The sequence below is a fragment of the Anser cygnoides genome, chromosome 2 (assembly GCF_040182565.1).
Source record: "Anser cygnoides isolate HZ-2024a breed goose chromosome 2, Taihu_goose_T2T_genome, whole genome shotgun sequence".
Taxonomy (NCBI): domain Eukaryota; kingdom Metazoa; phylum Chordata; class Aves; order Anseriformes; family Anatidae; genus Anser; species Anser cygnoides.
The window spans coordinates 17,918,330-17,939,388 of NC_089874.1; the positions used below are offsets into that span (position 1 = coordinate 17,918,330).

The 21,059-nt window shown below is 42.8% G+C and overlaps 1 protein-coding gene across 14 annotated transcripts in view; it reads left to right on the forward strand.

Annotated features, from left to right (window-relative positions):
* The window catches only part of ABI1 (abl interactor 1), an 80,173-nt gene that overhangs the window by 30,718 nt on the left and 28,396 nt on the right, over positions 1 to 21,059 (forward strand). For 12 of the 14 annotated variants that reach the window (XM_048048480.2, XM_048048477.2, XM_066991575.1 and 9 more), the window contains exon 3: positions 18,622 to 18,798. The exons of the other annotated variants lie outside the window; for them this stretch is intronic. In XM_048048480.2, the coding sequence (XP_047904437.1) occupies positions 18,622 to 18,798 (177 nt within the window). The remainder of the gene's footprint in view (positions 1 to 18,621; positions 18,799 to 21,059) is intronic. 14 annotated transcript variants of the gene reach the window in all.

Sequence of the window (21,059 nt, forward strand, 5' to 3'; positions counted from 1 at the left end):
AGCTAACTATATTTGGGGAAAGGGAGGGGGAAGGTAGGTACGAGATGCTGTACTGCAGAGCTGGCATCTCGGTTGTATGGTGTCACTGAAACTGGCCCTCCCAGTCTGCTGGCTGCTCCAGCATGGGGCCGTGAGCTGGGTGCTTGTGGCTGGGCTTCTCCTGCAGCCGGGACAGGAATTGCCTAGCACTTTCTGCTGGCTGGTTTTGTTTTGGGGGCATGAAAGTACTTCGTTAATGGTGATCTGTAAATGGAGAACCAGGTAATGGTTCACATGAGTATTTTATAAGGCAGTGGTAACATTTTGACACTCCTTATACTGCTGTTGGTTTGGCTTTTTTCTCTTTTCCAGCAGCCTTTAGGGACCCATTTATGTGTCAGTTGTGCATGTCTTGTAAAGTACCTTTTCCAGGTTACGTAGGAAAGAATTTGGTCACTGCAGACTAGTTCATGGGAGGTATACAAGTGACTTCTTAGCTGCTCTTTTAAAGCTGAGACAGATACTATTGTTGTGTTGTAACTTGAGTGCGGAAGTGTGTCAGACTGTTAACCTTAACAAATACTTGTCGTGTGGCTGCTGGGCCCAGGTGAGCATCCCTTTCCAGCACCAGTGGGACAGTACGAGCTTGTGCACGATGGAGGCAGTTGCAGAGCACAAAAGTTTCCATTTAATGTACAGAAAGACAACGTGTGTGAAATTGTACGTGCTCACATCCTTTATGGCAAAACAGCTAATTATAAATAGGCTCATGTGTTATATTCTTTCCGAACTATTTATTCCCCTGGAGAATATTTGTGATTCTTAACTGACCCTGTTGCTAGTGCCATGACAGAAAGTGGGGAGGAAACAGAAACCAAGATTTGTTTGGCTAAAAGCTGTGCTGTAGGCAGGGTTTTTCTTTTTTGAGCAAAATAGTAATATGTTTTAGACTAACATGGTTTGAGTAACAACTACTGGAAGCCATGATTTGCTTTTTCAGTCATTTCCACCTGGAATGCTGGCTGTGTATAAGTACCCACCATAAAATATGTCTGCCTCTTTTTCAGTTTTAAAAAATAGATTGTTAAAGCTGTTATTTTCATAGAATCATAGAATGGTTTTGGTTGGAAGGGACCTTAAAGATCACGCGGCTCCAACCCCCTGCCATGGGCAGGGACACCTCCCACCACACCAGGTTGCCCAAAGCCCCATCCAGCCTGGCCTTGAACACCTCCAGGGATGGGGCATCCACAGCTGCTCTGGGCAGCCTGTGCCAGCGCCTCACCATCCTCCGACTAAAGAATTTCTTCCTTATATCTGATCTGAATCTCCCATCTTTTAGTTTAAAGCCATTCCCCTTTGTCCCATCACTCCACCCCCTGACAAAGAGTCCCCCCCCAGCTTTCCTGTAGGCCCCTTTAGGCACTGGCAGGCCGCTGTAAGGTCTCCCCAGAGCCTTCTCTTCTCCAGGCTGAACAACCCCAGCTCCCTCAGCCTGCCTTCACAGGAGAGGTGCTCCAGCCCTCTGATCATCCTCGTGGCCCTCCTCTGGACTTGTTCTAGTATGTCCATGTCCTCCTTGTGCTGGGGGCCCAGAGCTGAAGGCAGCGCTCCAGGTGGGATCTCATGAGAGCAGAGGAGAGTTTAATCTTCATTTCTAGTTCCAGCAAATAGTTACGTTAAGAACTGTGTCTAATTACATTATGTGGGCATGAAAATGAATGTAGTGCAGCAGCATAGGATCGCAGAACTTCTATTTTGTTTCCTCTTTGAGAATCTGCTAAATAAGAATGGCTTTTTCCTGAATAAACTCTTTTATGAATACTAATGTACAGTGGTTCTATAGTTTCACCTGTTTGTGCCTAAAAACATTTGTTTCTTCCCTCATGTGTTGCCCTGGGATGGCTGTTACTTACAGGGGATCCATCAGCACAGTTCAGTGTAGTGTCATGGAGACTGAAGCACAACTTGTGATTTCTCTAACTTGCTACTCTGTTCTTTGCTTGCAATAGAAAATAATGTTTTGTAAGTCAAGCGTAGGTCTGATCTTGTCAAGCCATCTGGAACTCCTATACGTGGCAAAAACAGGAGCAACAAGGGTATGATTAAAAGCTGTCAGGCTTCTGTACAACGTGAGAGCAGGTAGGATAGGGACCCTACAGTTTAGAGGGATATTGATGGAAATTACAGAACATATCAGTGCTTCGGGAGGGGTCTATTGAGCCATCTCTTGCAAATATAAGAACAATGAAGCATTGAATAATGGCCAAGGGGCTTGATTTGTTAGTAGGAAATTCCACTTCCCTGTTGAGCTCAGTGTCTTAGGGGATTTTTTTCTTTATGGTATGGTTTTGAACAAAACTAGTCTGGGTAAGGAGGCGAGAAAAGCCTTCGAACCACAAATCACACTTTATCTGACTGGGTAGGGGATAAACGTCATCTATGGGAAGCTGATCTTTTGTTGTGCATTTATAGGATTTCCTTGCATGTGTTGTTAAGACAAATATTGGGCAAAATGCAGCAATGGCCAGATGTAGTACAGGACTAAAGGAGATGAGTGCTTATGTAGATAAGGCTTGTCTCCTGAACTAGGCTAGGAGAGGTGTTGCTGAAGTTTTCGAGCAACATACATGTTTTTGGTGTCTTAATAGCTGACAGGTAGTGCATGTTAACCTAATAACATGCCAGCTTGTGGACGAGCAAATTGTTTGTTCCTTTTAATTAGAAAAAAATTAAATGCTATTTAAACCTGTGTGTTCTTACAAACAACAACAACAAAAAAACAGAACCTAAAGTTATGCAGTTGATCTACATGTGTATCTTGGCAGGTAAAACATGGCATTTGAGAGCAGGTAGCAATATTGTGTTACTCCAGTGCTGCAGCTCCGGGCACTGTTTTCCTGACCTGCTGGTGATGGATGAGTTGCTGAAGTGACTGAGGACGATCTCCATTTGGGAGGTGCAACCTGCAAGTCATAGCCAGAAATTCACTATCTTCATGTAATTTCAGGGCATTAAGGTAAAGAGAGAAGTGCAATCAAACAGCCTGAAACAAATTAGACTTTCTCAACTATGTAATCTCTTAGTTGTGCCACTACGTCTGGGTTTGGTTTCCTCATACACCCTAACTCTCATGTTGAGACAGCAACGTAATGTGTCACTGACAGGGTTATCAGCCTGTAACCTGATGGAGCCAAACCATCCTTAGTTTTATTTTCCCCTTTGCACGCTGTGAATTGTCTGCTCACCACTTACATATCACTGTTTTAGTCTCCTTCTAAATCGATGTAATGAAGTATATCTGTTTCTGGTATGTGAATTCATCCATGCGATCTGTAGACATATCCATCAGAGCCTTACTTTGAAAGTAGAAAGACAACTGAGCACAGAAGTGCTTGTCCTTGACATATCACAGTTTGGAAGCACCCCAGCCGTAGTGATAGTGTTTGGTGCCACTCTGGCTGCTAAAGCTGCTAAGGAACTTTTGGGGATGGTCGTGGTCTTTTTGTTAGTGTTTTCTCCTTTTCCTTAGTACAAGTTGTGGCGTGCTAACAAATAGTGGGACTTCAGGAAATGGGGGATGGTTTCTGGAAGTTCTTTCTGAGAGAAGTTGAAGTTAAATCACTTGGCATTTTGCTGCTTTAAGCATTCATCAGTTAGTGCAGCATGCCTCATGACTGGCAGAGAATATCAAGCTTCATTCCCCTTTAGCTTGTTTCTTGCTTCTAGACCCCCAAACCTGGGAGCAAGAGGAGCTTGATGTGGCCATAACTCCAAGTAGCATCTTATTTTCAAAGAGCTGAAGTTATCTCTCAGAGCTTTATAAAATTGTATTTCTTTGGGCTGCTTAAATGTGTAGTTCTTCAGACAGTGCATAAAAACTTTGGAGATGCTCTCTATTAGAGCTGGCTGTATTACTTGGAATAAACATACCTAACATTTTTTCTTTCTGCAAAACTTTTTAAAGGCTGTTTTTCATGTGAAAGGTTTGCCTGACGTAAAACCAAGAGAATGCTGCTGATTGTTTGTTGCTGGGTAGTGACTGGCCACCTAGCTCTATATTATTCAAAAGCCTTATCTAATCGGTAGGAACAGAATAAAGAAAACGTGGTGTGAATTTTCCCAAATGCATTTTTAGAAAGCAGAGGTTCTGCAAACAATTACATGACTTAAGCAAACATCTTGGGGGGAAAAAAAAAAAAACCAGATTGTGAACAGTCTGCAGATTTATTAGACTAAAGATTTCAGTAATTTTTCTGTGTACTCTTCCCCTGCTGCTCGTTTGCCTAGATTTCTTCATCGTGGTAGCTTTAAAAACAAATGTGTAGTTGTTGTTTACGCTAGCTATATCCTTCTAGGAGTAAACACTAATGCTGGATAGATATACATAACTTAAATCCAAAAAGTACATTGACCTCAGGGAGATCAGGATTTACCAAAACAATGAGGAGGAGCAGGCCACTGAAGTTTGCACAGCTGTCTCTCTATAGTCCATTAAATTGCATCCCGATGTACCCCTTTATCTCTCAGGAAAGTATTTCACTGCCCACCACCGGTTCAGGTAAGTGTAGCAGTGAATTGATCCCAGTTGCTTTGCCATGCAGTTACAGGAGCTCAGCAATTTGTGTGTGTGCTGAGCTATGTGGTATTGCCCGGGTCAAAGGCCAGTTGTGCATGAGTCAGTGCTGCTCCTTGTTGTGGGGCTTTCTCTTGAAATGCTGCTGCAGCCTCTAACCCACCAGAGGAACAGAAATGTCTTGACAGGACACCCATATACCTTCCTCAGCTTGCTTTGATGAGTTCGCTGGCCAGCATCTGCATGGTGTTTGATGTTGCCTCAAGTGACACTGAAGACATGTCCCATCTGCTTTTTTCCTGCCATCCTCTTGGGCCAGGCAGTGTTTTGTTCTCTCTGCCTGCCCCCAGCCGTGGGATCAGTTATCCTGGAGCCAAGGTCATGAAAACTACAGACTTTGCCCTTCTTCTGCAGACTGCCTTCGACGTGTCATCTCCCAAGGCTGGCATTCTTTTTCTCCGCAAGCATTTGCAGTCACTTTAAATCTTGATGGCAATAACAGCACAGATATCTAACTGACCACCTAGTTCTGAACCTGTATGTGATCAGTCTGGCTAATGAAATTCGGGTAACAGTGCTGGGATAATATGTTCAGCAGGGGGACGTAGCAATACCCTTCGTGCCTACACGCACGACTTTCTTCAGGGCCGGTAGGCACTTGCTCTCAGCTTGCCATCAGCGCACGTAGGCAGGCTGGAGCTGAGCAGTGATCCTGCAGGAGGGGACAGGTGCTGGGACGGTTTACTCTTAGGCTGGGATCCTCTGCCAGAGTGCCCTGGCTTTGCCTGGAAGAATTTTGGCTGGGGAAGGCTGTGACTCAGTAGGCGTAAGTGCTGCCTGCTGGGACTGCCAAGGCCACGCGGATGTTCCCAGCAGATACAACAGCAGTATTTCACATGGGTGGCGGCCAAGAGTAGGAGACTGAAGGAAATCCACCTACAGGAGCGTGTAACTTCCTCTTTCAGTTGTGCGTGTGTAAATTACAATGGCAATGGAGAAGTGCAGCAGCCTTAGTAATTCCCTCTCTGCCCTGCCCCCTCCCTCTAAACTCCTAAATGTCATACATGCGTGTGACTGGCTTGTCTGTTTTCTGATTTTTTATCCCAAATTGCAAGAAGCCTCTATGACTCAGTCCAAAATAGTTCCTTCTCTTATGATACTCGTGAGGGGATTTTGCTAACTCTCCTTTTTTTGCTAGAATGTCTTCATTTGCTCCCATGCACAGTGCTGTGGAGACTGGGATTTTGGAAGAGGTTTGAGCTGAGTGAAGCTGATGATGCTTTTAAGCATATGGCTTGTCTTCTGATACACCTCCAGGAGAGAGCTGTTTACAGAAGGGGGATTGAGAAAGGAGAGACTGGATTAGAGAGTTGAACTCTTTTTCTATATTTGTCTTTGAAAACAAAAATGAAGAGCTTGTCAGATGCTCGTTGTTTTGGTGTTGAAGTGACATGGAAGTGCTTTTTGCTGCAGTAACGCACCGAAGGTAGTAGCACGGGTAGGAAGTCAACTACAGGGCGAAATAAATGTATTGAGAGCTTTTAAGTGGGATCTATAGTGGCTGAGGGTTGCTTCTGCCATTTTATTTACAGTAGCCACCAGCACTGGGCCTAAGAGAGAAAACTGGCCCTTGCTGGTTACCCTCCTGTTGGAGGAGCACCTCACAGTGTCGTGACAAGGTTTTTGCTCTGGGGACTCGCCTTGTACACAACCTTGAAAAATACACATCAGTCTTCTTCTCATAAACATTCAAGGGGTGAAGAAACAGCTTACCATACACGAAATATCTTTTTTTTTTTTATGGTGAAGATGTGGCAGCCTTTAGCCATCTGATGGCTGTTTGTTTACTGCTCATGAGTTCCTCCTGGTGCAGGGCTGACCCACCTGAAAACCAGCAGCTTTCCCGTTACGAGTTATCGCTGCCATCAGATGAGGTAGGATCAAAGAAGTATGGAAATAACTTGTCCCTTGGATGATTTGTAATCAAAACTACATCGGCAGGTGGCTGAAGGATACTCTACGTCATTTCCACCTGTATTGCACCTGTTTTATGTCTTAGGGAAACAGTCTGTCCCAGGACTCTCAATCTTAGACACTGTATAGGCCCTCAATTCATCTGTGTTTTTTGGGCAAGGGAGGTGACTTTGCGAGGTATTGGCATTTCTCATGTGTTCTTAGGAAAGGTACACATCTGAAAATTAATTCAGCAAACGTTCAAGTACATGCATGTGACAAATAATAAATTTTAGGTGGGAATTTTGTTTTTCTTTATTAAAATAATAATCATGCTATGCAGAGTAGATCCACTCTCTTAACCACATAGCATACTTTTGTATTTGGAAAATCTTTTAGTTTTGCTGTTAGAGGTGATAAAATAAACCACAGTAATTAAAACTAAGGCTGTGTTAGGTCACTTTTTATGATTTTTTCCACTTAAATTTTGAAATGCCAGGTTAAAAATAAATGGGGGGAGGGAAGGGGAGGTCTACCTTTTTTTTTTTTTTTTTTTTTTTTTTTTACCTTTAGGCATGAACATTCTGGCTCATCATTCCAGCTTTTTCAGTTCCTTACCTCTGACAAACTTTCAGAAAGTTCAAACTTGTTCTGTTGAGTTTATTTTTTTATAGGCTTTTTTTAGATGGTTTCCTTTTCAGCCACCTGCAGTGCTCTTTGCAATTGCACATGTTCATCTCCTATGAAGTTGCTTTTTCTGGCACACAAAATGCTTTTCATTTGACATACAATTTTGTTCTACTCCCATGGTGGTTCTTTAGCGAGTCCAAACTACTGAAGAAGCCTTTTAATTTTTCCTTTCTGTCCTTGTGCTTTTCTTCAGTCAAGATTATATTTAGATTTGTATGTTTTGTTTAATTCTAGACAAGTGCATTGCTTCCAGTAAGGAAAAGGAGGACTCATTCAGCCACGTTAAAATGCTGAAATTCTCATGTGGGAGCTTGCATAAGCATATTTTTTCTTGTTTTTCAAATGAACCTACTCATGCATGCATATCTTGAGGAATACCCAGCAAAAATGCAATTCAGAATGACTAAAATCCAATTTCAGGTACTGAAATAAACCCGTGCATACAGTTGGGATTTTGACTTTGCATAAGCAAAAGCATTTATCTGATTTTGTGCTTTTTGAAGACTGAACACAAAGTTAACACGTTATGACTGCGCATCCCAACTGTTGTTCTGTCAGCATCAATCAGGAGGGCTGTACACTTGAAGCACTTCTCCTTTGAAGTGTCTTCTATTTTAAAGACCACTTCTAATCAGCAGATTTGTTGCATTCTTGGCTTGTTTTCAAATATAATTAATAAGCCATTGGTTCCGTTTAGGTGGGTTTTTGTCTGGAAACTTGTGCTAGCAATGCAACCGGTGTTAATTAATCATTAAAATGTGTGTGTACTCGGTTGATGGTGTAGAACATCTCTTCTCTTTAGCGAGCTGTAGATGTACCTTTATTGTTCCTTTATCGGGATCGTATCTTGGTGAAGAAAGGATGAGGGGAGCAGGGATGACTGAATACACACAGAATCATGCAGAGTCATCTAGGTTGGAAGAGACCTCCAAGATCACCGAGTCCAACCTCTCACCCAACACTAACAAGTCCTCCACTAAAACATACCACTAACCTCTAAATCTAAATGCCTTTTAAAGACCTCCAGGGATGGTGACCCAACCACTTCCCTGGGCAGCCTATTCCAGTGCCTAACAACCCTTTCAGTAAAGAAGTTTTTCCTGATATCCAACCTAAATCTACCCTGCTGCAACTTTAGCCCATTCCCCCATGTCCTATCAGCGGGCACGTGGGAGAACAGACCAAAAAGGGCACTGTCCTTCCCAAAGGGGTTTGTTGCAGAGCAAGGAACTCACGTGGATGGCTAGCGATTGTTAACCTGCCAGGAGCTGTGGTTTTGAGCTGATAGAGCTGGTTCTGTGCTTCCTGTCTCAAAACAGTTGTGAAGTGGGGGTGTGCCTTCACCCACAGCTGAATCTCCACAAATATTGGAAAGCATGTTCTGGAGAGATTGGGAACTTTGTTAGAGCAGGGAATAATGCCATGGAAGCTGCTGCTGTCCCCCACAACTCCTGCCTTTTGATGATGAAAAGCCAGGTAGAGGGCAATTTCACATAATCTTTCTGTCTCCACTTCTTTGTGTTCTCCCATAGAGATCTAGGTTGGTGGTGTATTTTTTTTCCTACCTGTTTATTATACACAGGCTCTTGAAGAGTGACTTGAACAAGCATTTGAATGTGAAAGACCAAAAAAAAAAAAAAGCTAGAAAAAATACCATATTGTGTGCCCCATGAACAAGTATTAGAGGTGATTGGAGGGTTTTGTTTTTTTTTAAAAAAAATGAATTGTGTACACAGCACACTTCAATAAGAAGCGTATATATAATTGGTCTGCACAAATGGTTAAAATCAGCAGTAGGGTTTGCCGAAGCATAGGAATTGATACCTAACTCACTTCTGGATTTTCACCAGCAATTAAAACATCGATGGACGCTCTTTGACGGAGAAACCCCAGGTATCTTTGTCACTGCTTTTGGCAGCGCTCGGGGCAGGTATTGGTGGCAGCCCGGCCCGTACACAAGCCCCGCAGAGCTCTGCCTGTGTGGGCTCGGGGCGCGGGTGCTGGCGGGCGGCCTCGGAGCCGGCCCGAGCAGCGGAGCGACTGGCTTGGCACAGCACAGGAAGTCTGGCAGAGCCAGGAATAGAGCTGCTGCAATCTGCCGTCTTCCAGTCTCTTGCTCGTAGCCGCAGAGCCATCCCACCTCTTCCCTTCGCTCGACTGACATCCCGGCAGACAGCCTCCTCCCGCGTTCGGGGCCAGCTGCCTTCGCGGCGCTTTCTGACCTCCGTGCTCCAGATGTTTGAAGTTCCATTTCCCCCATGCTTCTGTGAACTTTAGCAAAGTGCTTCTGGCATTTCACCAATGCAGCCGGGGAGGAGGGAGGACTGTTGCCTTAACCGTTTTCTCTCCGCAATGAGGGTCTCCACAGAGCTGCTGAAATCTCTTCCTCTGCAGGACTTCAACTCCATTTGTCGTCAGTTGCCATCTGCCAGCCTTCCTTCCCACATCTCTCTCCTTGTTCCCAGAAATACTCTGCAGATCTCCCCTCCGTATGCCCTGTGTTAACATCCTCTTCCTTTCAGCTGCGGGGCTGGCGGTGAGGATGTGATGAGGTGCCCTTGTGACTCTTCAGAGATGCTCCTCGTTTACAGAACCTAATTCTGCAAGGTGACATTTCACAGGCCAGACTTGCTGAGTTCCTTCAGCTGCCCCATTTCATCTCAGCATCTCCTGCAAGCAGGCTGGTTTAGTAGCTGTTAGAGGATAACATGAGGAGCCTCCTTTCTTTCCTCCAGTTCTGTGTGAAGGATGAGTGTGTGTCCTCCGTGGCAGTCCTGTTTCCAGTTGGCACCAGGAGAGAAAAGTCAAGCATGAGCTTGAGTCCAGCTCTTGGACTAGTGGGTTGCTTTCCTTGCTCTGATTCTTGTCCTAGAATGTCACGCACCCGCTGCCGGCCCCTCCAGCGTGTCCTTGCTTTCTGTCCCCTTTCTGCTCAGTTTCTCCAGCAAAGTATGTGACTAGGTTTGCCAATAGGGTACTCTGAAAAGGATCTATATAAATAATCCTTTTGCTGAACAAAGCTCTTCTCTCTCCTTTTCAAGGCTGCTGTATGTGCAACTTCCCAATTTCCAAAATGCAGTCTGTGGTCTTTCAGTCCAATAGTGAACCCTGCTCTTCTTTCGGAAGGAAGGTTTCTAGTTTCAGAACAGCAAGAGGGCCAAAGGTGAGGCTGTTTGTCTATGGCCAGTAAGCTTTAAGCCTGTTTCTCTTCCTTTGAGCTTCTTGATTTTAATGAGGCTCATCAGTGTATCAGCAACCCCCTCTCCCCACTTTTTAAAAAGATATATCAGTACTTTAACGCTTGCAAGCACCTGCTCTGTTGGTCAGAAATCAGTTTTCTGTTAAGTTTGCCCTGCATCTGACTTGCTCCAGCTTCAGATATTCCTTCATCAAGTTAAATTCCTTGAGGAGGATGTGCTATGGACTTCTGTGGTGTACTTCCCCACTGCCTCCCATCCCCAATTTTCCTGATATCCTAGGCAAAATATTTATGTAAAGGTAGAAAATATGTTTAGATTTCTGACGTTTTAGTTCAGTTTTGCAGAAAATCTGGTCTGCTTTATGCTGATGACTGTTGCTAGGAGAATCTGAGAAAAATCTGGTAGTGTGTATAAAGAAAAAGATTTAAATTCTAAAGTCAAGGGCCAGCTTCATAGGATAAACTGAAAAACAATCTGGCTTCAGACATAGATGACATCCAGTTGTATAAGTAGACTGAAACTGTGAAAATAAAACACAATCATCACTTTTCAGCATCCTCTCCTCCCCAACACTGAATGATGTTAGTAAAAGGCATTGTTAGCAGTGTGTGTATCTGCAGATTTGTAAAAATTGTATGCACTTATGTATGTGTTACCTGTGGAAAAGGGACTTGATATTTCTTTCGCAATTCTTCCTTCGTCCTGTCTATAGCCTTTCCCCTTCAGGTGGATATAAACATTTTATAGAAATTCTAAGTTGCTGTATATATGTTGATGACCTTAGTTCATTGTGTTAATCTATAAAATCTCTTGATTATGAACCCTGCCTGTGGTAAAAGGAAGGTGATACATCAGATTAAGAGGCAAGGCTTATCTGGGTCCTCTAGCCTTTCACCTTAGGAGGCCAGGATTTCCCAGGGCTTCAGGAGATGAAGCTGTCTGGAGAGGTCTGTCCTACTGCTGGAACTTGTCTGTATGCTGAAGGGAATGTGAGAGAAACTCCTATCTATAAACCTACAAGAAAACTTTGCTGGGTTTGCAGCTCAACTGTGACTCCTAAATCTGTTTCAGTTGCCTCCTGTGTTGCTAGAGGTTACGGGCAACCTGTCTTGCATGGTGCAGCTTCAGAAAGCATGGCAGGAGATTCTGGGTTATTAAGGATTATTGTTCACTTTAAACATCGATTAAAGAAAATTCAGGGAAGGGAATGAGGTTTTAGGACTTGACTAAGCTTTTGATCCGTTCTTTGAGCAAGGCTTGGAAGAGGGGTGGGAAGAGGCAGATGCCCCCCAGGTTGCCCAGTTCCATTCTGTAACTGGGTCGGTGCAGACACAGATGGGGTGTTCAAGGTACCCCTTGTCAGTGGTTGACTGTTGGGATTCCCAGTGCCAGTAGGGCCTCAAACCAGGGAGGATTCACCTCTATGGATGCAGCCTGTATGTTTGTTTGTTTATTGACAGACATTTAAATCTGCACGTGTGAGGAAATGTGAGTATGGGTACCAAGCATCCTCAAGTTTGATAAAGACCTTAGCCACATCTCTTTCATCTCCAGTTGATAACTGATAGTCAGGAACGATAGCAGCTATACATGCCTGGAACTCCTTAGTTCTCTTTAGTAGATTCTTTTATGTATTTATGTATCTTGAAGGAGAAGAAGGGGAAAGAAACAGCCAAATTCCTTAACAGATCTTTTTATAATCATTATCAAAGTTTGTTCATTCTTAAGCAAGATGAAAGGCTTTTATTTCTGTAGGTGAATTCTTGAGGCTCTTGAACACTATTTTGATGGGTATCACAATATATAAGCAGTGATAATCAAGTCAAATAGTTGTTCCTTGCACTTTGATCAAGAGTTAATGAAAGATATAATTTGTGATACTGTGTAGATATCTATAGGTGATGTCTCCAAGGAGGAGGAAAGAACCCCAAACCATTCATGCTTTTTCATGCTTGTTGTGCCTTGAACTCCTGACTGATCTTTTCTCTAAAATTTCTCTTGCAGTGTATGTTCACATTTCCATCCGTCGAATATACTAAGCTTTCTTTTGAATTTTCTTCACGAAATAATAGTGTGAGATGGGCTCTCCCTGAAGTTAACTGTCTGAGCTCATTAAAGCTGGAGACCTAACTAATCTTCTTTGTAGGTCAAACGGACTTCAGTGCAGGTAGTCTGTACAATGTGTGTTGTCCAGGGTCCCTTCAGTGGCATTATTTGATTAACTGTAACTTATTTATTTAAAAAGTCTCATTAAATGTGCTTTCTTTATGGAAGTAGCAGTGGAATAAGCATTTCTAAACCAGAACAGGTTAATGTTTCTAGTCTCATCAGATTGTTTAACTTCAGGAAAACTTAGGGTGTAGACTATATAGCAAGACACTGAAATAAAATCTGTTGTTTTGGAGAATGACAATAAGGGCTAATGTTAAAGTTGGATCTAGGAACAGAACTGTAAAGAGTATTTTTTTTTTTTATTTATTTAGGGGATGCTGAAAGCACCTCAGTGTTTTCTTTCTTAAGTTTCCTTTGGTTAACATTACAATTGACAGGCTGGGTGTATGAACCTGTAGTACTTAATAGAAAATGTGTGTTTACTAGAACAAGTTAATGTTTATTTTGATGTTTGTTAATCTGTAGAGTTAACTATCTGTGTAGTTATCTCACCATCCCTGGGGGTGTTTAAGGAAAGGTTGGACCTTGTGCTTAGGGACATGGTTTAGTGGGTGACATTGGTAGGGGTATGGTTGGCCCAGATGATCTTGAAGGTCTTTTCCAACCTTAATGATTCTGTGATTCCATATTTTACTGCTATAAGCAGCTAAGTCAGAAGCTGCAGATAGAATCACAGGTAGTAAAACAGATCTTACTATTCATATTCAAATACAAGCAAGCTTGGTATCAAGACAGTTGTACCAGGAAGGAAATGAAACTCCTTTCTCTGCACCGCTCCCTGCCGCATGCATTGCAGGGTTTTATTGGCTAGGCTCAATCTGAAGCTTGTGTCTCTGCCCAGTATTTTATAACATCAAGCAAAATTTCTGCTGAAAGCAGATACCCTATTTGATGGCTTGCTAGCCTGACTTGATATGTCAAATCTAGTGTTGCAATTGTTTTGTTGTTGACTAGAAATCCTACTTTTATCTTTATGGCATTCTTTTCCCTTATGTTGCCAGCAATTCAGTCTTTGATTACGGGGATTTCACTGCTCTCAGATGTGAAATGAATGAAGTCCTGTTCTCTCTGTTAACTTGCTGTTTAATAGCACTGACCCTAGCAAGGCCTGTAACTCTCAATTCGGGCTTGTAGAGATGACTTGCAGGCAGTCCAGCACCGGCTTTGTGCAGGTCCACTTGCCAAGACTCAGTGCAGGTGACGCGTACTTGCACCAAATACGCTGGGAAGATGGGGCTGGAAAGTGGTAAGGGGTCGTGCTGCATGCAAGACTGCTGTCTTGTGTCTGTGCTTTTGCTCATATAAAGTAATTCTAACCTACGTTGCTAACACCTAGATATGTGTAATGCTGATTTGCCCAGTAATCAGGGCTTTACTTCATTTCAAATCAAGTTTCAGTAATAGACTCAACCCCATATTCAACCACAAACTGAAAAGGCGAAAAAGGGAAACAATGTCAAAATTAGGGAGCGCTGTTGCTAATAACACGCAGTTCTGCCTTCCTTTTCTCCTTGCTTTCTCTTAAATAGCAGCTTCAGGTGGCCTGTGGAGTTTGAGCCTACGTTTGTTCTTGTCTGAATGAACCTGGAGCCAAACTGAAAAATTACCTCCTCGCAGATCTTTGCAGCACAGTGCAGTTGTTTGAAGGACATTTATGATATGATTTAAAAAAAAAAAAAATCTTAAATTTTTGTATGAAATGGCCCGAAAAACTGTCATTAAAAACGGTGGCGTAATTTTAGGATTTTTTTTTTGTCTAATGTATGTCGAATATTACAGTTTTAAATCAAGGAAATGCCCTTGAAGTGGCTTTTCACTCACCCGTGAAGACATGGGTGAAAGTGGTGTTGATTTTAAAAAAAAAAAACTTAGTTTGTAGCTTCTTATAAATTAAATTATTAAAATATTTTTGGGGTTTCATCTGCCTACTGTTTTTATGTGATAACCATGAGGACTGGGTTCTTCCCTCTGCTGTTAGCCCACTCTTCCCAAAAGCCTGGCAGCTTTTCCTGGGTCTTCAGTGCCACAAAGAGCTTCTCCTCATCTCCTCACCAGGTGAGGGTGTGCGCTCATTTAGGCTGGTTCTTGAGGAGCTGGAGAACAGCATAGTGGGAAGCCTTAAGCAGAGTTTTTCTGCACAATGCTTCTGGCACATCAGTTAATTTAGCACAGATCTGAAAGGTGTTTATCTGGTGTGAATCTGTGGTATCGGTGCAGTGAGTTGTCTTGACCTTCAGGACAGCCTGATACTGGCAACAGCTGATGAGTTGATTAAAAAAAAAAAGAAGTCTGCACTTTACCAACTGGGCTTACATTTAATGATATATTCTGTGGCTCTGTGAGTATGTGGCTCATAAAAGTGGTTTGAGATGCAGGGGCTCAACATTATGGAGATGACCAAAGCTTGAAGTTGATTTTTTCAATCTGATCCTTATATATGTGGGCTTCATTAAACTATTGAGATATTTCCCTGAATTAGCTTGGCCAGGTATACTGCAGCCTCTGTCTCTGTAAAGGATTTGTCGAGGGCATCTTGCACGCTTTAGAGCACGGGTAGAGCTGTGTCAGCGGCACACAAAAGGAAAGAATTCAATTCTTGCTGCATCATTGCTGCACTCCACTTGGCCTTGAGGCTACTTCTGAGAAAGCAAGCAGTTAAAGTTTAACTCCACATCCTGTTGATCCACTGCTTCTTTCAAATGGTTGGAAGCAGACAGATAGCGGAGGCAGCTAATCATTAACAGTCCCTTCAACCTCCAAGCTCAACTTTGCTTCTGGAGTTAGCTGGCATGTTCCCTAGCACTTAGTTGCAGTGGCAGAGGGGTTTAGCTTAAATTTGCTTCCTAAAGAAAACATGTGCTTCTGGAAGGGCTGGCTTTCCTCTTCTCCAAATCAGTACAGTGCTGGACTTCTTCCTTCTGGATGATGTCTAGGAGTGAGAATCCCATCCCCATTTCCAAAACCTTAGATTACACCACACAGTTGTTTCAGAATGAACCCAGTGTATTTGAAGCTGGTCTGCGTGTTCCCTGGTGCATGTTAACCTGTGCGAACCCAAGCCTGTTTGCCACATTTTGCTTCTCGTCATCTCTGAAGTGTAGAATTAGGTCTCGTGTATGAAATGGCAAGCCACCTACTGCTGAGCCGTCCCCTTACCACATCCAAGTGGGCACCAGCTCACAGCTGCAGGTGCCAGCTGTGGCCAGGGCTCAGGATGGCCTGGTTTGGCTGTTACCTGGTGTGTTTGGCTTGTCTCACTTGGGAATTAGCTGTTGTCTGGCTGGACAGCTATGCTATCCTCCTAGAAACGGCTTTTTCTTCTTTTTGGAAGTGAAAAAATCAAGGCTCTGTTGCCTATGACTAAACGATAAACTTCCACATCACCATCAAGCAAATTAATACAAATACAAAAATGAACAACTATTGCGCTTTGTATTGTCTGCTGAGCACGCAACAATTCACATGCATTGTTATGTGCAAAGCATATGTTTGGAGCCTTGGCTTTGCACAGGGCAAAACACCACCTTGCTTTTCTAGTGTACCAGATGTGGGAAGTAAGAGCTGCAGTCTCGTTTGCTTTGAGCAGCAAATCTCTTATTCTCTGCTCTAGTAATTTATGGAATTCATTGTTCATTGCAGGGAGGAAAAGTCAGTCTTCATGAGCCACCTGCTAGGAAAAGATGCATGTTTTTGTTCTGTGAAGAGCTTTGGTTTTTTTCTTTGCCATCAACATTAAGAGAACTTTTAGTATAAAGATGCATTTTTGTCCACACTGAACAAAAATTAATTTATTAGTAGCAACAGATTCTGCTCATAAGAGTGAAGTAAAAATATGAATTTCAGTGTGCACAGTAGCATTTTAAAACGTCCTCTTTTAAGACCCTGTAGTGTGTGCCTTAAGATAACATTCTCTGTGGCATCCCGTGTTGTTTAGGTGACTTTGAAATGTTTATTTTTTACCTGTGCAGTCCTCATGTATTAAAAATGTGAGGAGTTGCACCTTAGAGTTCTGCAAGATAGTTTGAGGCATTGCATGTGAGTGGCTCACTGAACAAAAGGGTCCAAGTTGTACAGAGGTATTGGAAGAGAGATGATCTAAGAATGTGTAGCAGAATACTCAAATAATGGCTCTTGATCTTGCTGAAAGCCAACTAAAAGACAGCACTAACACATTTCAGTCTCTAAAAGGAAAAGAACAAATAATAGCTTGAGTTGAAGAAACACAGGTAGTCTTGTTCTTAAGTCTTTGCTCTGTCTTCTGTGAAATCGGCTTCCAGAACGAACGTGGGTGCAGTGGCTGATGTATTTGATACTGATGTAATGACAAATGCTTCATGTCTAGGGTTGTCTAATTTAGAAAGGTGCTTTTTTTTTTTTTTTTTCCACCCTGACTGGCATTTTTTCAGGGTATGAGTATTTAGAACAACGAAGCTTGACCCAAAGCTTCCAAAACTTCATTGGGGTATGTAATTAACTTACTTCAAAAAAGCTAATGCAGACATACACACTTAATGTCTTGCATTGCTCTGGAAAAGTCAGAACTTTTATTTTTGTTATGATTCCTTACCTTTCAAAGTAAGACCCTTTTGCAGTGTTACAAGCTGTCTATTATTTAGCTTTAAGCTGTGAAAACAAGCTTGCTCGATATCACTGCTTTTAGATGCTTCTCCACTTGTGTTCCCACTTGCAATCTGCAATGCCGTGTACTAAAGCTGTTGAAGAATTTCTTTCTATACTTAAGAAAATTAAACAGTATGAGAGCGTATACACTTGGTAAAGAGGGGGTAAAAGACGGGGGTAGAAGAGTTATCAATTGAAGGAATTTGATAGTGAACTCTGAACACTGCTGACTTTTCTAGAAATTAGAAATGGTCATTTCCTCGATGCTTACCTTTTTCTTTTTCATCCTGCCTCATGTGGAGTGAAACACAAACTAATTTTGTGCTTCATCTTTGGTTCTGCTTTACTAAACAAAACCTTGCTCTTGCTAATATCCACTTTAGCTTAGGGCATTTCTAGAGATGTACCCAAACCAGTACTGATGGGCGAAGAATTTTTTTTTTTTCTGAGCTTTGACGCTCTGTCTGTTCAGGAGAAATCGACGCTCACAGACTAAGAATTATTTTCCTTAGTGGAAAAAGTGATGGTTTAATAGGTTTTCTTCAAAGTGACTTAGAGTGGTGGTTTTTGTCAGGTACCGTCTTCAGCAATGAGATCCTGAGGTTCTGGTAACTACTTAAACCAGTAAATTAAATCCCTGGACCTTGAAATAGGCTTCCTAGAGGTGGGATTTGCTATGTCCATCTGATGTTTGATCTGTATTTGTTCTACCTCAAGAAGGGTTTAAGCAGCAGTTATCTTGCATGTAGAAGCACGCGTCTGGTACGCGAAGCCTAGTATGATCCTTCACACAATGCAGGGCTGACCTTTCTTTGTCTCTTTAGGAATTTCCTAATATAATGATGGAGCTTAACATGGGTGTGGCAGTTATATTCCCTTACTTGCATCTCTAAGGCTCCATTTTATTCTTTCAGTAAACGTGCTGTAAACAGTGTGACTGAGACTAGTGTCAGTGCTGAGATTGGTCCTTCCCTTTGCACACTGTTATTTGATATGCACTGATGGCTCTGCTGAAAGAAATTACCTCGCAGACTTCTCAAGCCTAGTCCCCCTCTGGGGCTCTGGGCAAACTGCTGAGCTTGTCTGTCCTGGTTTCCCAGCTGGGGAGTGGGAGTAATTTATTGCTGTTGTCACTCATAAGAATGTCGAGGGTTAATCTGCACATACTGTATCTGCATAGTGTCTTTAGAGCATCAAAGCAGTAATGTATAATTGTAATTTTATTATTAATATTGGTTATTTCATTAAAGCGTAATTTTCAAACAATGTTCATGTAGATTAAACTCATCTCGTCAATAATCTGGCATCCTTCCAGCAGCATTAACACAGTTCAGAATCTTTGTCTAATAGCGTAGCCTAAACATGTAGATAGCTCTGAAAAGAAAACAACAAATGCCTAAAGAAACCCGTACTTTCTTGTTTTCAATCTAGACTGTGGACATCCATAAAGAAAAGGTCGCTCGCAGAGAGATAGGCATTTTGACGACCAATAAGAACACATCGAGAACTCACAAAATTATAGCGCCAGCGAACATGGAGCGTCCTGTAAGGTATATTCGAAAACCTATAGACTACACGGTGCTGGATGATGTTGGCCATGGCGTAAAGGTAAGAATACTTGGACACTTCAGGACTCCAAGTAATACAGACCAGGAGATAGGGTTGGGGCAGAATGTTACTGGCATAAGAATGTTTAGCTCACTTATGGTAGGAAGGACTGTGGGTTTGATACACTCCCACATGCAAATGTTTCAATAACAGAATAGATTGTTTTACAATGAGACTTTTTTTGAGCAATGTTTGCCATAACCCTGTGACTGTCTATGGTAGTCAGTGTCTGGAAATACTGGCTCATGATCTTAGCTTAGTGACTTGTCAAAAAAAAGACATGACTGACTGCTAAAATTCTCACTACTTCCTCCCCTGATTAAATTGTCTCTGCCACTCCCTTTATTTCTTAAAGTACTGAGACAAATAAGTCACCTGTTATAGGGAAACTGGCTAGTGTTTTTTTTTTTGGGGGGGGGAGAGGGGGAAGTGGGAACGGGGGGGACAGATAGTTGGTATTAAAATTTCAGTGGCATTTGATATCTCTCTCCCATTTGTGCTTTTGGCAGCCTCATTTTTCTTCTCTCTAAATCAAACCTTTCATAAATTAACATCTACATCTTGTGAAATCACCATGGTTAAAATGAATTACTATAACACCCTTTGCTCCCTGGACATCTTTTCATAGCAAATAATAACCGTGCATTCCCCCAGAGCAGGCCTTCAGGTATATTCAGTTCACAACAGTCTTCCCTTGAATAGAATTAAAAAGCTTTTATTCAAGACCTGTGTGTCTTCTAAAGCTAGATGTACTCTGGTCAGTCGGAGCAGCTAGATCAGCCCTTCAAGTGCCATTGGAATGGCTGAGCTCTTGAGGAACAGATCTTTCAGAATTAATGCAGAAGAGTGCCAAAGTATCTCCTGCATTGTAGTAACCCTGTGAATGCCTAGAGGAGTCCAATTCCAACACAACTTAAAAAGCATCTCTATGCCATGACAGCTCAAGGCTATGAATTAATGTAGTGGCTTTCAACTACCTGACTTAAATTTTTTTTTTTTTTAGATTTATTTTTTGGTAGCCAAACCTGTACTAAATCTGTAACTCTTTCACACTATTAATTTGAGATGGACTGGACTGAGCACAATCCTATGAAGAAGCCCGAAAGATAAGCCTCTTGAATAGCTGTAGAATAGAAACACTGGAGTCAGACCGACTTTTCTGCCCGCATGCAAGGAGAGAGCTCAGTGAATAGAAAATTCAGGAATCCACAAATTCAACATCAGGATACTGTTTTCTACGTTTAAGTGCTCCAGGGTTCAGGTGCTGTAGAAGACTTTTTTCTTTTAATAGAATAATTTTTGTTAGTGCAGCAAAGCATCAGCTTCAAAGACTACTTGTGTTGTGCAGGCTCAAAACAAACTACTTGATCCCTAAATACTGACGTTGTTAAGCTGTAGCAGTTGCATTTTCCAATATGACTACCTGCTCTTAGGAATACTAGCATCTTTATTAATGTGACCCTTTTTATTCAGAGAGTGGAAAAGAGTGCTGTTTACCTATTTTTGGGCAGGTCTTATGGAATAATTTTAATAAAGCTTTTTTAACTCTTAGTGGTTTAATTCTGTATTACAAACTTGATCTGTTCAGAAGTGAAACAGTATCCAGTAATAACCAAAGGAGCAACTCATAAGTCAGCTAGAAATTATATCTTGTTCTTGTTTTTTTGAGTAAGAAACATAGAATCATAGAATCCTGAGTTGGCAGGGACCCAACACAAGGATCATTGAGTCCAACTTCTGGCTCCACACAGGACCACCCAAAAATCAGACAATGTGTCTGAGAGCATTGTCCAAATGCTTCTTGAACTCTGTCAGACTCAGTGCTGTGGCCACTGCCCTGGGGAGTCTGTCCCAGTGCCCGACCACCCTCTGGGTGCAGAACCTTTCCCTCACACCCAGCCTGACCCTCCCCTGTCCCAGCTCCATGCCGTCCCCTCGGGTCCTGTCGCTGTCCCCAGAGAGCAGAGCTCAGCGCCTGCCCCTCCGCTCCCCTCGTGAGGGAGCTGCAGGCCGCCATGAGGCCTCCCCTCAGCCTGCTCTGCTCTGGGCTGAGCAAACCCAGGCCCCTCAGCCGCTCCTCGTACGCCTTCCCCTCCAGACCCCTCACCACCTCGGCAGCCCTCCCTCGGAGGCTCTCTGACAGCTTTATGCCCTCCCTGGCGCACCCCAGGGCACGGCTGGCCCTCCTGGCTGCCAGGGCCCACCGCTGGCTCGTGGCCAGCCGGCCTCCCCCAGAGCCCCCAGGCCCCTTTCCGCAGGGC